Source organism: Ambystoma mexicanum, chromosome 9, assembly GCF_040938575.1.
Source record: "Ambystoma mexicanum isolate Mex_15411 chromosome 9, UKY_AmexF1_1, whole genome shotgun sequence".
Classification (NCBI taxonomy): domain Eukaryota; kingdom Metazoa; phylum Chordata; class Amphibia; order Caudata; family Ambystomatidae; genus Ambystoma; species Ambystoma mexicanum.
Window position 1 is genome coordinate 645,846,741 of NC_090931.1, and position 15,761 is coordinate 645,862,501.

At 49.8% G+C, this 15,761-nt stretch overlaps 1 protein-coding gene across 2 annotated transcripts in view; it reads right to left on the reverse strand.

Moving 5' to 3' along the window:
* Positions 1 to 15,761, reverse strand: part of DPH1 (diphthamide biosynthesis 1) — a 1,780,687-nt gene that overhangs the window by 851,673 nt on the left and 913,253 nt on the right. For both annotated transcript variants that reach the window (XM_069615361.1, XM_069615360.1), the window contains one exon: positions 11,341 to 11,462. In XM_069615361.1, coding sequence (XP_069471462.1) covers positions 11,341 to 11,462 — 122 coding nt within the window. The remainder of the gene's footprint in view (positions 1 to 11,340; positions 11,463 to 15,761) is intronic.

Below are 15,761 nucleotides of genomic sequence, written 5' to 3' on the forward strand. Positions count from 1 at the left end.
GGCACACTACACTGCAGCGTTCTAACCTGCCACACTGTGTACACAGGTGCCCAACCTGTGTAACAATGTACCCCAGAGCCCCCACTGGGCGGAAACCTACACAATAGCGCTCACACTACTTGTCTGGGCGTCTTCACTCTGAGGTGCTGCTACCTACTGGAAATTCCAACCCACCACCAAATCACCAATGAGTGCTCTCGGCACAATACATGATATGGTGTGCTAGGTTATTTATAGCGCGCTTAATACCCAGAGGTTTCCATGCGCGGACCCGGGGATCGAACCTGTGGTGCTCTGTGTCAACTTCCAAGGCGAACACATTGCCCCTGAGCCAGTGGCAGATTTAAGGCAAAGGGCCCCGTGGGCAGCACCTGACACAGGGCCCTAGGTGGGCGGGTCATGGTGGCGGAGCTTTGGGTGGACGGGGTTAATTGTGGTCAAAAGTGCATAATGGCAAACTTTAGGGATAAAAGCTATTCTTTATTAAGTTGTCTTTATTACAGTTACCTGTGTTGAGGGGTCTCACTAACTGGGAACAGCTGGGCCTCCTCAGCAGGCTTTGCTATCAGTGGTAATATTGGAGGATCAAACCTGAAGCTAATGTTGGAAATGAACATGTTTCAAGGCTAAGGGTGAAGGAGAATTACTTAAAGCTTTTCAAGAGCACAGAATTTCCTAAAAAAATGGCTCTAAGAAGTCAAGTTGGATCCAATGTTTGTTTACAACTCTGGACATTTTTCACAGCAATCCAAATCCTTGTCCAAATATGTCTTTAATAAGTACACATTTGGCAGTACAATACATTCAGTATTGTGCAACCAAAAAAAACAGTTCCTTTATAGACATTCTTGTGTAATAAGGGAAGTAAATACACAATTGCCAGCTAAGCTTCATAAAATAATGCCCAACGCGTAAATAAAAAAATAGAGTGGAATACTAGAAGTAAGTAAATACATTTCCAGAGCCAGCCAAAGGTCCCCAAGTTTGATAGGAATACACTGCCTCTTCGTGCCTTTGCAAATGCTTCCATCAGTTTTGATAAATCTAAATTATACACAGTATATTGTTCAATTACCAGAAGCGTCAAGTCCCTTAGACGCTTCTGTGTCATGGGAGAGCGCATGTAGCTTTTCACACGCCTTGCTCCTCTCTGCGCTTGCAATGCCTATTGGCAGGATCAAAAATATCCTGCACAGCATGGACATCTTCCAGAGAAGAGGAGACTATACACTGCAGATAGTTTAGCACTGTGCTCGTGGGGCATGCATTCCTACTTTTGACATGTTTCCGAACTCCAAAATAGCAGGTCTGGAATAAGACCAGGTTGCCCAGTAGCTCCTGGCTGAAGACAGAATATTTCTTTAGGAGGAGTTCAACTGGTTTCCCTAGCCCAACACTGTGCACGCCGGATAAAAACCTTGTGTTAGGTAAGCACATGAAATGCAAAGCAAAATCTTAATAAATATCTACATCAACTAAACCTGGGAAGATGTGCTCAGTTGCTTAAATTGTCCACATCCCGGTTTCAACATTTAACCAAAGTGTGTGATCCTGGGCAAATCATTTAATTGCACTGTCTTATCTGCAGCTCTGTAATTGATTCACTTCAGACCTTATGTTAATATATCATGCTGTTAATTAAAAAAAAAGCCTGATGACTATAGAGTTGCTCCATTTATAAGAAAGCTATTTGCCACGTGGCTTACTTATGGTAACTTATTGTAAAGTCACTCACATGTGCCTCCAAGTATCAAAGACTGATGGTGCTCATTGCAATGAGCGTTTCTGTGAAGTCACTTCTGCTGGTGCCATCCATATGCAGATTAGGAGGTTGACATGTATTTTGCCCCAGTGCGCCTGGACACAGCCCTACTAGATGAGTTTTCTGCATCTGTAATGATTCTGCCGTTTTTTTCTTGTGTGTTAAATTGCCATCTGCCATAGTAGATTGGGGCAAGGGTGGGCAGTTTGGGGGCGCGAATGAGACCTTATGGAATTGCGCGTCCTGCATTTGGGGGGGGAAAAGTAGCAGGACTTTCTTAGTGGCTGGCCCCCCACTCTTGCAATGCTGGATACTCCCCTGCACCACCCTTAAAACTCAAGTATTCGTAGCCTATTTACCTCTTCATGGCAACAATGCACCCCTTTCAATGCAAAGATCGTCCGTCGATGCGTGTGCCTTTTTAAAGCCACATAAACAGATGGAACCATCGCCTGTTGATAAATACGCGCCCCGCCTTTAGCTAATAAAAAACATGGATTCTCATATATAACATTGTAATAACAGGTACCCTTGACCTGTGTAATGGTATCAGTTTATCAACCTCCGAAGGATGAAAGGCTATGACAGCCAGTGGCGTCGCTAGAGAGGATCCTGGGGGGGGGGGGGGCAGCCCCCCCCTGTGAAACCCTGTGCGCCCCCCCCATGTGTCCCCCCTACCTAAGACGAGCAGGGATGTTCTCCCCTTACTTTTGTGTATGCCCCCCCCTACTTTTGTCTTCGGCCCCCTCTGTGCCCCTCCTAAATTTGATTCCTGGCGACACCACTGATAACAGCCCTGCAGTGCAGGCTGGAGCCACGTCAGAGACCAGCGCTTGACTGGTGAAACATTCACACCAACCTAACTTATTTTTTTTTAAAATAAATCTCGTTTAAATGAAATTGGAATTTGAATTGTAACAAGAGTAAAAAGGTGCAACTGTCGCCGTGCAATTGTTGGGAGGTGAAATCGAAAGAAGGACGGCACTGTATACCCATAGGGCCAATTTACAACAAAAAGCCAGACACGACATGCACATTATAGTTATCAGGAGCTGTGTGTGGGGCTTAGTGTATTTTCTAACGAGTCAGTATGGCATGTGCTTACAACATCGCATTCGCTGTTTTTTTGCGTCTCTGTGATGCAACTACTTGTATACAATTACACAAAGTGATGTCCCAACCATGGGAACAACTGCTACGGACTGAGGCCAAGATTTGGATTAGCCACTTCTGCGGAAACTGTGCGGCGTGTGACCTTCGCCTGTGCCCTGCGCCGGCATTTAGGCCTCCTATGAAACGTTGGCTCGTGGTGAATGCGGATGTGGCGTGGGATTGCAGCATGCCCGCTGGCTACCCAGAGCTGGCATGAGAGGGGCACAGGGGACCCGCCACTTCAGCAGGGTCTCCCGCTGCGCCAGAATTCTTTCCAATAAGAGTGCTTTTATTTGCACTAGGGAGATGGCGGCCCTCATCTGGAAGTGGGCTGGACGCTGCTGCAGGATGGCCTCTTCAAAAGAAGATGAAACGTTGGTTAAGATCAGTGAGTGCCTCGCAGGCTTGGCTCCAGGTGCTCATTATCAGCTGGACTGCAGTGACTTCGCAACAGAAAGGGCCCTGTGCTGTGTGGAAGGGGCGTGGCCTGGCACAGGGGCACCGTCAGCATTTGTCTGCCTGGCGGCCGTTAGATCCGCCTCTGCCCTGAGCTCTCCTCCCCACAGTAACACTAGCAGCAGGGCATGCATGATGCGAGACTGCCTACACGAGAGCAGCTCCACTGCCGAGGGCGCCTATCTTGGCACAGCAGCACTGCCACGAACATCCATCCACACTACCAGGACTGCCTCCCCTGTGCCCCGCTGCTTGAATGAGGCGTCACTCTGCACACAGCGGACTGCTCAAATGGGAGAATCCATCCTTCCAAGAGCATCCGGTCTGTCATAGCTTGACCCCCTGGAAGAATCTGGTGCAGGCTGTGCTCCTGTGGCACCTGTTACAGCACTGATCTCGGAGACGAGGGCAGCCTGCACTCCGCAAGTTCGAATCCTGGGCAAGCGCTGGCTTAGACTTGCATCCTTTCCAAGTCCATTTTATGTTTTTATTTTTTTATTATTTATTGTGCTTGGCTTCCTCGAGCCTTTCGCAAACAGTGAAACAAAAGAAAGGAGCAATTTAGTCTCCACACGTATAACTTACAATAAAACATGTACATGAGCTAATACAGCACTCAACTCATAAAACCATATTTCTCTAGATATAAAATCGCATAGCATGCACCCTCCAGCAACAGCTACAGTGTGCTTAGCATCACTTCTTACATGCTGGAGCCTTCTAATAGAACATGCCGAGCCATGCCCTTATTCATGGTATGGAACTGCACCAAACATGTTCCTAGATAGACCTGGCGCCACTCCACCAGATTCTCCCATTCCATACACCAATGATATACAGATTCAACCTGGGGGCCTCTACACCCAGGACAGGTTCTGCTTTCCCTCACAATGTTCCACCTCGCCCCCAAGATTTCCATGGTGTTTAGCGGGGTAAATCTAGTGCCAGTGACGCAGAAAGGGATAATAGCACCTGTTACAGCACCTACAAGAAGGTGACATGTGGCGGGAAGCACTATAAAAGAACACACATTATTATTAGTATATCATTCCCCAAATTATTGTTGTATTGATGAACACTACTTGCAGGAGAGCCCCCCCTCCATCCCCTTGATACGCTATGTACAGCAGAAGGCCTACCCGCCTAGAGACATCACCTGAGCAGAGCAGAGGGCTTGCCACACTAGCCCTCTAGAGTCCAGAGGCATGAATGTCCTTGCCATGGGCCACCAAGAGGAACCTCGCGCCCAGTGCAAAGCCGGGGCACCCGGGGAGTTACTAGAACGGATAATGATGATAGTAAGGGCAGCTACATACAGCGCGGTCTAGGGGGGACTCATCTGAACGCTGAGAGAATGGGCTGCGTTACTCATCTCAACGCTGGTTATCTGGCCCATCTGGGCAGGCCCACCTACATGCACACATGCGTCCTGTAGGGTGCAGGCAGATTTCGGCAATGGACACAATGGTCAATTGAGCTATCTCACTGCATTTATAATAATAGGTCTATTCCATTGTAACCCCCCCCCCAACAAAAATACCTACGAGCCAGCAACATATGCAATCACCTGGAGATTAGCTTAATGTTTGCAGTACATAACACACACAGTCTGAAGGGCACAGATACTTCCTCGGGTCCCTTCGCTCGATGAGCGTGGCTCCCCTGAAGTTGCGGGGAGCTGCATGAAACCTATTGGAGGAGAAGGGGAGAGGTGGGAGGTATCAGTACAGGCAGGACCAGACTGCCCGAAGGGAGGGCTCTGCCGCAGCCTCGGGGTTCCTTCAGGATCTCCCCTTCCGAAGATAGAGCCCCTGCGTTTCCAACACCTGGGCTCCCATGGCAGAAGCATGGCTGCTGAGCAGGGATCATCCATGCAAGATCCTCCCGGGCTTGTGCAGTTCGCACTTGCTACATAGGGACCGGCACATGGTAAGTGAGCCGAACCTCTCTAGAATCACTATTGTCCCCATGTGTTTCCTTATGGCTTATTTTAATGTTGAGAGCGTTGAAGGCACCAGAACACTGTACATGGAGTAATGAAAAACCTTAAAATCGAAATAATCCTCCACTGTATCCAGAGAGCCCAAGCTACTAGCCAGCAATAAAAGCTACTCACCCCCTGGCATGACTGCCAATCCCCCATAGAGCCCAAGCTACTACCAGCAATAAAAGCTACTCACCCCCTGGCATGACTGCCAATCCCCCATAGAGCCCAAGCTACTGGCCAGCAATAAAAGCTACTCACCCCCTGGTATGACTGCCACTCCCCCATAGAGGCCAAGCTACTAGCCAGTAATAAAAGCTACTCACCCCCCTGGCATGACTGCCAATCCCCCATAGAGCCCAAGCTACTGGCCAGCATTAAAAGCTACTCACCCCCTGGCATGACTGCCACTCCCCCATAGAGCCCAAGCCACTGGCCAGCAATAAAAGCTACTCACCCCATGGGATGACTGCCAATCCCCCATATGCACAGCACACACCATCTCTGAATACAGGTGGGCGACCCGGGCAGGGCTGGCCTAGGCCAAGTGACTGACTCGCGTACCGACCCGAATTTTGAGTCACTGGCATAATAAGCACGAGCCTGCCATGCAAAAAAGTATGCAAGGCGTTGTCCACCCAACGTCCTTGCCCCTGCCTTCCCCCTACGCCTAGCACAGCGCCTGGCTGTCAGCAACTCCGCTTCTAACTGCAATCAACCTTCGCTGTACTCCTTTCGCAAATCCCTCAAAACTACACTATTCAACTAACATCCTCCTCCCTCACCTACACTTGCTCGCCTACGTATGCTACGAAATGTGCCCTGTAATAATGATGGCTTTGTAACCATCTTCCTTCCACTGTAACCAGATTATGTCTTCATGTAACAGCGCCAGATGCCCCGTGCACTTTAAATACATTTGAATAAATAAATCAAAAGCATCAACAATCTCAGTGCCCTTAACTTGTGCGGAACGAAGCTGGGGTGCAAAGCAAGGCTGCTTCTACACTTGGCGAGCTGACCCGGCTGCCTTCTCGCTGGCACATGCAAGCTATGATTTCCACTGTTTGGAATGAGCGGCTGAATATACATAATAATATAAAGTGCTGATTAATAGGTCGGGGGCGATGCACTCCACCGTCCATTAGTCACTTAGGGTTGCTGTGGCATTGTCTAAGCAGAGCAGGGGGGTCGCAAATACCATTCCACAGCTCCCATTGTTGTCAGGGGGGATTTAAAGGCAGCAGCAAGCAGGGAATGGGCCTTTGTAGTTGGAAGGCCTCCCAATGTGAACTTGGATGACTAACGTTCAGGCTTGGAGGGCGTTCCGGAAATAATGCTGCCTGCAAACCCCCTGCTCTGCTCGACACCTGACACGACTCCCATCCTGAGGCAGGAAGGGCTGCGAGGCACCCAGCAGACAGGTTCTGTTCAGGGATTGGGAGAAAGGGTGGGCGGGGGGCAGGCACACTAGCTTTAAATGCTGTATTTGAGCAGACAGGCATGGACATCAAGCATTGCCTATTGCACTCTTTGCTTACGTATTTATTTATTTATTATTCATTGTACAGCACACCTAACCCCTAGGTATCTGGGCGCTGGGGATACAGGGTAAAAACTATTTACAGGTGTTACTAGGAAGCAACAAGGTATAAACATGTGATATACAGGTAACACATTTGAAAATGTACAATATGTAAGGGTTGAGGTATGCAATTTCCAGTCTGAGAGTTCTGAGTGCTTGGTTCAGAAGTACAAAAATAGGTGTGCAATAGGTATGGTGGTATGTACAAACTGAAGTATACAAGTTCCACTGTGAGAGTTGGCCATATGTGCCAAAATAGGTATGCAAAGGGTCTTGTGGTGGCTCCCGATGTGGGAGTGCCACAGATTGGATGTAAGGAGCCAGCGTTTGCGTTTTCTAAGCAATGATGAGTGGGAAGGGGCAGCTCTGATGGCTGGAGGGAGAGGGTTCCAGCTTTTTGCTGCTACTACTGGGAAGTTCTGGCCCCCGGCTTTGGTTCGTTTGAATTTGGGCACGGTGAGACGGTGGGCTGAGCCCGAGCGTGTAGGCTTAATAGTTTGGGTTGGGGTGAGCAGGGCATACATGCAGATGCTATTTCATCAGCGGCAGCCTACCACTCAAAACTTATCACTGCTGCCAGGCCATTCCTAACGCAACAAAACTCACTCACCATTGCTAGATTAATCATAGGATCTCGCCTAGACTACTGCAACACACTCCTACTAGGCACATCAGCAAAGAACATCAAGAAACTTCAAACAGTGCAGAACAATGCCCTCAGAGCTGCCACAGGGATCTCCAAAAGAGACCACTTCTCGGCCACCAGAAAATCCGTCCACTGGCTGCCCGTTAAAGAACGCATCCTCTTCAAATCCCTTGCATTGACCAACATGTGTCGCCATGACACAGCACCTCGATACCTCGCGCAAAGATTCTCTGCGCCCCAGTCAAGCAGACCTGCTAGATCTAACCAAACCAACCGTCTCGCCATTCCCAAAAGCCTCAGGATTAGAGCAGGCGGCTCTAGCTTTCCAGTTCTAGCAGCGACTAACTGGAACCTGCTTCCTCCCGCCATCAGAGGCATTGAATCCCACATGGTTTTCAGAAAAACATTAAAAACCCTGCTGTTCGTATAAGCCATCCGGTCGTCACGCCAACCTGCAAGCTTATGATCATTGGAACACTCCCTGCAAAAATGTTTAACTTATGAGCTGGATGCCAGGTGCTTTACATACATAAATAAATTAATAAATAAATACATACATACATACATACATACATACATACAGACATGCATTCGAATAAAAGCATTTGGAGTCTGTCGCTTTCAAATGGTCATCTGACATGCCAGCCTGGCTCCTGCTATAGGATCTGGTAGAAGCGAGGCCCCTGGGCTCATCATGAACAGGATGGGAGGCTGACACCAGGAGTTCCTGTTGGCGTTAACACGTGTAAGGAGCTAAGAGATGCTCTTGGCTCCCCTTTCCAGACGGTCTGCACAGTCCAGTACACTAAACCAGTCCGGCAGTGAAGCACTCTCTAACTGGAAAAGGGTTGGCCTGTCATACCAATTTAGCTCTCAGAAGCTGCCCTGGTGTAAACCTTTCCCAGTCCTGCAGAAACCACAGCATTAACCCTCCGTATATCTATAATCCTGATGCATGGTCCACTTTGGCTGGATGGCCCCAAGCAACCACAAGCACTACTCTTCTTCCTTCTGCAATGTTTCTTTAGTCTGCACCCTTCTTCCCCCACCGCTTGACACCCCTTTTCTTATCCTTTGCTCTGCAGGCCAAGCTCTGGAGACCCCCGCCAGGGCCAGGCACTCCATAAATGCTACAGTATGTAACATCACATACCAAACCACTTGCTCACAAGGTTGCAAGTGCTCCTCCGCCCAACATTATGTCCTACTTACCCACCCCCCCAAAACCACCTAAGTACATGCAACTGAAAAGTAAAAAAAGGTTGGATTAACCAAATTTAGCAGCCGTTGTGTCATGAACTCTCAGGCCAGTTGCCTCTCCAGGTCTGTAGGGTCCAAACTCCCACTGTTGCCTTTTCATAACAGGAGATGGAATATTCCTGCTAGAAAAGGCTGGACTATGCGGGTAAGGCTCCAGCCTTAGCGCAAAGGGTGTGCATCCACCAGCACTACCCTAGATAACCCCAACACGCTTCCAGCAGGCCCCAAGAACTTCCAGGCAGTCTGGAGTAGGGCCCGTTCCCGACAGAGGAGCCAGCTTTGGGATTCCCTGCAGTGTGTTAGTTATGTTATGTTATGTTATTGGGCATTTATATAGCGCTCTATGTATCATTGGTATGATCTCAAACAGCTGGTAGGATGAACACCCTCAGGGTCCGCAGTCCAGGTCAGTAAAGAGAATAGGTGTCATAGGGTGCTTGGGTGCACCAGTTATGTGCGCAGCTGATGCGATTGCCTGATGGTAGCTGCCTCCTAGTATTAGGTGTGGTGGTATTGATGTCAGTCGAATGTGTGCAGTCTGGCGGGTGGACACCAGGACTGGGTTCGGGCTGCGTTGGGCCTGTAGGACGCTTATGTTGTAGCGAGGCTGGTTTGTCATGGGATATAGCTTCATTTTATTAGAATTATGAGATGTTTATGTTCGTATGTGAGCAGCTAGGCCGAATTGATCGAGGGCTATAACTGTACTCTGATTGAGTGATGGTGTATAGAAGAGAGTAAGCGTAGTGATGAGTTTGGGTTAAGATCTAAATCATAGGCAACTATATTACACAACAATCTTGGGCGGTACTTTCTAGTTGTGAGTCCAGCGAGCGAGAGCAATTCTAATTGTGCAGCGCATGCAAGAGAGTCACAGTGCTATCTCAGGGGGTACTTCCGAGATGTGAGTTGAAGTAGCTTTCTAGATGTCAATCCATCTCGTCATATAACAGCTGTCCATTTGTGACCTCGGAAGTGATTAGGTGGGTATTTACTTCCTCCAGCTCCACCAATGGCAGCACACTCCCACGCTTCCCTCCCTTCACACTTCGGATGAAATTACCTGTAGGGCCCATCTGGCGTTACAGAGGCCAATGCACAGCTGGCCGCACTTCCACAAGACAGACACGAGTGGTGAAGTGGCTGCAGAGCGACGTGGCATTACACAACACACCAACATCAATCAATATACACGCGTGTGCCAGTGCGGGTAACCGTACAAAACACACACGGCTCGTTGCCGTAATTCGTATCCCCCTGCACAGTAACGTACACATAACGCACATTCACACCCGTGTAGCATTTTCTCTTTTACAAACACACACAGTTGTGCATGCAGTCCCACTCTTATAACACCCGAACCCTGTGTACGTGCACTCCTCCTCCAGCACACACTGTGCATGCAAAACACTTACTGTGCAGTTACGCACGCTCTTCTATCACGGCCAGACGTGCACAGTGACGCGCATGCAGCACACCCTCAGCCACCTACCTATACAGTTATAATACACGAATGCACTATGTGAGGGGGGGGGGGCTGGTATGCTGCGCTACTCTTTGCTGTTTATCTTGCTATGCTATGAAATACTGTCCAATGCTAAGCCATGCTATGCTAGGTTCTGCGCTATAGCTCAGTAACAGTATGTGACGTCACTGAATGAATGATATAGCCATGTGCAATGTGTACAAGCAGAGTCATTTCATATGCATTCACGGTTTACAGTGTGCGGTAATAAGCCCCCAAGCAGCCTACAGCGCCACAAGGCCACCCCCAGTGCAGGGCGAGTGCGTGACAAATGACCCCGGATGGCACACTGCCCGGGCAAGGCGAGCTTCCGGCAGAACAGGCCCAGGGAAGTCAGTTGGGAACACATCAAATGGCACCCTCATTGGAGAATTTCTTCAAGACCACCCGTGGACCCCTCCCAAAGACGGGGCGTTTGAGTGAGGGTGTTCAGGGTAGGAGGCCTCCTGGGACCCCCGCTCAGGAGCACAGGACCTTCAATCTAGTACGGGTGCACTCGTGCTGCTTCTGTTTGCCGAGTCTGCCGGGACCTCACCTTTTTTGTGTTACAATATTGTGCAGTGTGTCAAAGTGTTCCCGTGCAGCCACAAGGCAGCACATCAGTGATAAATAAAAATAAAACAATACGTCGATGCTCCCCCTCCCGATGAGCTTGGGTGTCCACCTAGGACACAATACGTGCACTATGGTGAGCATGTGTTTCACCACACACCACAATGCTCTGGAACAACCGACCACTTAATGTCCACCCACTAGACAAGTACCTTCCGTTCTGTGAGAAATTCCAGGCTGTGCTGTGATTTGCAGCTTGAACTGTATACAACTCATGCAGGATCTCAGCGCCAAGAAGGCTCATCCGAGCTCTTAGAGCACTTTACAAAACCAGATATCATATAGCATGCAGCATGCGTGGTGGAACAGCTCCGGTTGTCTGCCATAACGAAAACCTCAGATGTGAAACAACACTTACATGAGGGCCTCCACGCCGGACTCCAGACGGGGCGAGGTGCAGCCCAGAACCTCTCCCGGAGACAGCGGCTTACACTGCGGCACCGCCACCTTGTACTGTGGGCGCAACGCCTGCGATGCAGCCTAGGGGGGCAAAGGAGACACGTCATCAGTGAACAGAGGAAACAGAGGGCCTGTCAAAAGCACAACTCTCTGCATGCACAGCGAGGCATTGCTACTTACCTGTGACTGCAGTTCTCCAGCGTTAGCATCTTTCATACACCCACATGCTTTGAATACACCCCACCCTCAGGGTGGCATTCCAGAAATGATTGCCAGGGCAGTCTTCGCCAAGTGTATTCATTCTGATCCTTTCCCGGGGTGTGGCCAAAATGGCAGCAGGGAGGGAGGGAGTGAACCCCACAAGCCCCGCTACCTCAGATCCGTTTATATCCTGAAACTGCGCGGAACATCTGTTCAAAATAAGCACCCAGGAGGAGGTGCAACGCGTGCTGGCGCTGCGGTGGAGGGGTACCGCACTGGCGGGGTTGCGGCGCTGCTCCGGGGGGAGTTGTTGAGGTGCTGGGCAGGCTGGCGAGCTGCTGCTGCCATGGGACGGTCCATGATGCGCGCCCATCCCCAATCGCCAGAAAGTCAGCCGCAGGGGGACGGTCCGAGGACCCTAACACGGCCAATGCGGGACTGCCTCTGCTGTGGGGAAGCTCATAGTAGCAGTGGACCACCGGCGTGCTTCTTGGCGCTATATTCTGCTCGGATAGGCTGTGAAGGTTGCTGGAGGTAGAGGGTGCGCGGGTGCTGGCTTCCCAGCTGGGATCGCAGTGGGTGAAATAGAAAGGAAACTGGTCGCAGTCACACTGTTCTTAACCACATTTGCTTCCTTTTTTTGTTACTGAAAATAGGTAGATGGTGGATTGGGGTAGGCCTATAGGAACGGGGACGGGTGGGGGCTGACGGAGGCTAAACTGGGGATACATTGATTGCACTTTGCGGCAAAGAAATTGGTTAATAAATTCAGTAACATAAAGCATTCAACCAATTTAAATTCATGCAAATCACATGCATCGCACAAAGGACTGTGGTCATGTTTGAATGGTGAGAAGCTTATGAAATGAAGGAGTAGTTGCAATGCAAGTGGCTCAGAGACCCTGTCAAGAGGGGACGACGAGGACCCCTCTCAGCCTGCGGTGGGAGGTCTACCACAGGGAATCCCACAGCCAGTCCTGCCCCAGATGCCTGGTGCGGGAGTTGGCAGGGCCAGAGTGCCTGCATCTATGAAACCAGTACCGCTGTTCATCACCCCACACCAGCAATGCCACATTCTGGCCAGATTCTTTTGGTTTGTTCCATCAGACTTCCAGTAGCAGAAGTCCCAGCGGTGGCATAGCAGGCAAATAGCCCAACCCAAAGAGAAACAGAGCTGAGCGATAGGAGCAGGGGGCAGACAAGGCAGCAACCTGAACAAGCCAAGTGGCTACGCGGCCTGCACCAGAACAATGCCAACACTAGCGAAGCGCTCCAACATGGTTCGCAAGCTCGGAAACACCTCTACCAGGCCGGAAAACTCTCCCACCGCCTAGTACACTGAACGCCGTGGGCTGCCATTGCCCGAGACCAGCATATGAGAAAGGGATGGGGCTTAAGACCCCTTGTGTATGAGTTCTTCCTTATAACACATCCCTAAGGAAAGGAAAGGAGAGTCAGCGGTTGCCCGGGGAACCAGCTGAGGGAGAGAGCCAAAGGAGCGTGGTGGACGAGGATGGACGGTGGGGGATATTCGGCTGAGGTCAAGGCAGGTGAAGGAAAACCAAGGGAGCAAGCAACAAGGATAGAGCAGAGGAGCGTGGAGGACAAGGGGAGGTATTGGTTGCTGGGAGAAAGTGCTACATAGGTTTGAGTTTGTGTGCAAGGTGAGTGATACTAATACAGAGAGAAGTAGGGAGGCAATGGAAACATGAATAGGGAAGTGAAAGGAGGGTGACTGGGGGAAGTTGGGTGGAGAGGGGGTACGAGTAGTGGTGTGGAGAGGGGAGGATTGTAACAGTGTGGGGATGGGGGTAGGAGTAGTGGTGTGGAGAGGGAAGGGTTGTAACAGTGTGGGGATGGGGGTAGTAGTAGTGGTGTGGCGAGGGAAGGATTGTAACAGTGTGGGGATGGGACTAGCAGTAGTGGTGTGGCGAGGGAAGGAGTGTAACAGTGTGGGGATGGGACTAGTAGTAGTGGTGTGGCGAGGGAAGGATTGTAACAGTGTGGGGATGGGACTAGTAGTAGTGGTGTGGCGAGGGAAGGATTGTAACAGTGTGGGGATGGGACTAGTAGTAGTGGTGTGGCGAGGGAAGGATTGTAACAGTGTGGGGATGGGACTAGTAGTAGTGGTGTGGCGAGGGGAGAGCAGTTGTGGTTTGGAGATAGGAGAGTAGCTATATGGGGGAGAAGGGAGAGTAGTACTAGTGTGGCGAGGAGCGAGTAGTACTGCTGTGGAGGAGGGAGAGAGAGTAGTAGTAGGGACTCAGATCAGGATATAGAGGTAGGTAGTTGAGAGAGAAACACCAGAGGGATAGAAGAGACATCATGAGGGGGGAGAGGCGAAACCGTAGCTGCGGAAGTAGGAAGAGAGTAGGGGGAGGAAATGGCGAGTGACAGGAAGACCTAGAGAGAGGAAGATCAGGGAGCAGCATGATAAGACTAAGTGAGGCCGGGGACTCTGAATGGCGCCAATCCTGGCATTCATCTGTATCAGGGGAACTTCAGTCAGGGACCACCTAGATTGTTCCCAGGTGGAGCTTTAGATAGAGAAGGGGTTTGCCTTTAGTATCCGGGACAAGTGTATACGCCAATGTAACTGCACATGTCCAGACAAAACATGTCACACTCTTTAAGTAAACAGCTAACAACTGATTAATTACAGTGTTGAAGTGTTGAAAAAAAAATGTGTGCCAAAACTACAGGGCCTAAGCCAACATGTGTTTGACCAATCATGGGGCCTCAGTACAACCCCGGCAGTAGCCGTGCCGGTAAAAACGGCAGGCTGCCGCCGGAGTTGTGTTTTTTTCCGGCGCCTGGCTTTAAGGAATCACCGGTGCATTACAGCCCTGTCGGTCCGTGAAGCCAGGCGCCGGAAAATGTTACCCCCCACTCCCATTGAGTCCCATGGGAATGGGCAGGACGGAAGCACAGGCACCGTGTGCAACAGTGCCGGTGCTTCAGTCAAAGTCTGTGGGCAGCGGGCGGGATGGCAGCCGCCCACAGAACTCGGAGTGTACTGGTCCAGTAACAACGGTGCCGGTACGCTCACTGGCACCATTGTTACCGGAATGGCACACTCATAATGAGGACCATGGTCTTTTTCAAGGCTGTCTATTGGCAGTAAATCAGCTCACAATCTATCGCACAGATAAACAAATCCTACTTTTGATACATTTTGATAAGGTCATCAGACATATACATTGTCACACATGTCAACATATTGTGATGACAGAAACACCGGGAAAAGGACAAAAAAGAAAAAATCAGACGAAATTAGAGTAAACAAATGCAAGAAAATCATAGTTAACAATTACTATTCAAATAGATGGTTCGTGTCATATAAGAAAACCTTTCCTCCTAAGGGGAATTATGTGTCAAAGTAAATAGTGCCTAGAAGATTGAGCAGAACGCCAAAGATTCTTTATAAACCAACACTATTGTAATTGAGTGCTCACATAGCTTGAAAAATTGACTCCTGTGGCCAAAGTGTACCCTATAATGTCGTGAGGCCAACACCATTCGCTAGGCATTTTATTACACTATAGGCGTTACCGATCTATAGAGAGAATTCAGGGGTTAGGGAGGGAACAGCCTACACTAGATGAGATATCGAGGGGCAGCCTTTAGTGAGCCCTTTTATTATTCTGAAAATAAAAACACTTGAACTGTTTTAGAGAGTGTGTGTGTTCTGCATGCCATCTGCGACACATGGTGTCATCGTGGGATTGTCGAGACCCCGATACAGAGGCCGCCCACAGCCAAGAGAGATGCTGAGAATAGCATGACTGAACAAGACGGCTCAAATCTCTACCTGAGCTACTCCCAGGGCTGTTGGATGAGATTTGTATGAGGAAGCAGAGGTGGTAGTTCGACCACGAGGCAAAGCCCTAGTCAAGACTGGTTTGAGAGTTGGAGTCCCAGAAGGAACCTATGGATGGACTGCACCAAAATCCAGATTGGTCCGTAACATTGCTTGGATGTTGGTGCTGGAGTCATCAATGGGGACTAAAGAGGAGACAGTAAAGGTGGTGGTACTCCTTTACTTTAGGAACTTAAAACCTGTGCCACCCATGGTGTGTGAGAATACCTTAGTACCAGAAATTAAAGAAGTGGAGGACCTAGATGAGACCAGGAGAGTCAAAGCCAAGTTTAGAGGCCAAAGAGCTCCAGGGCCCACAT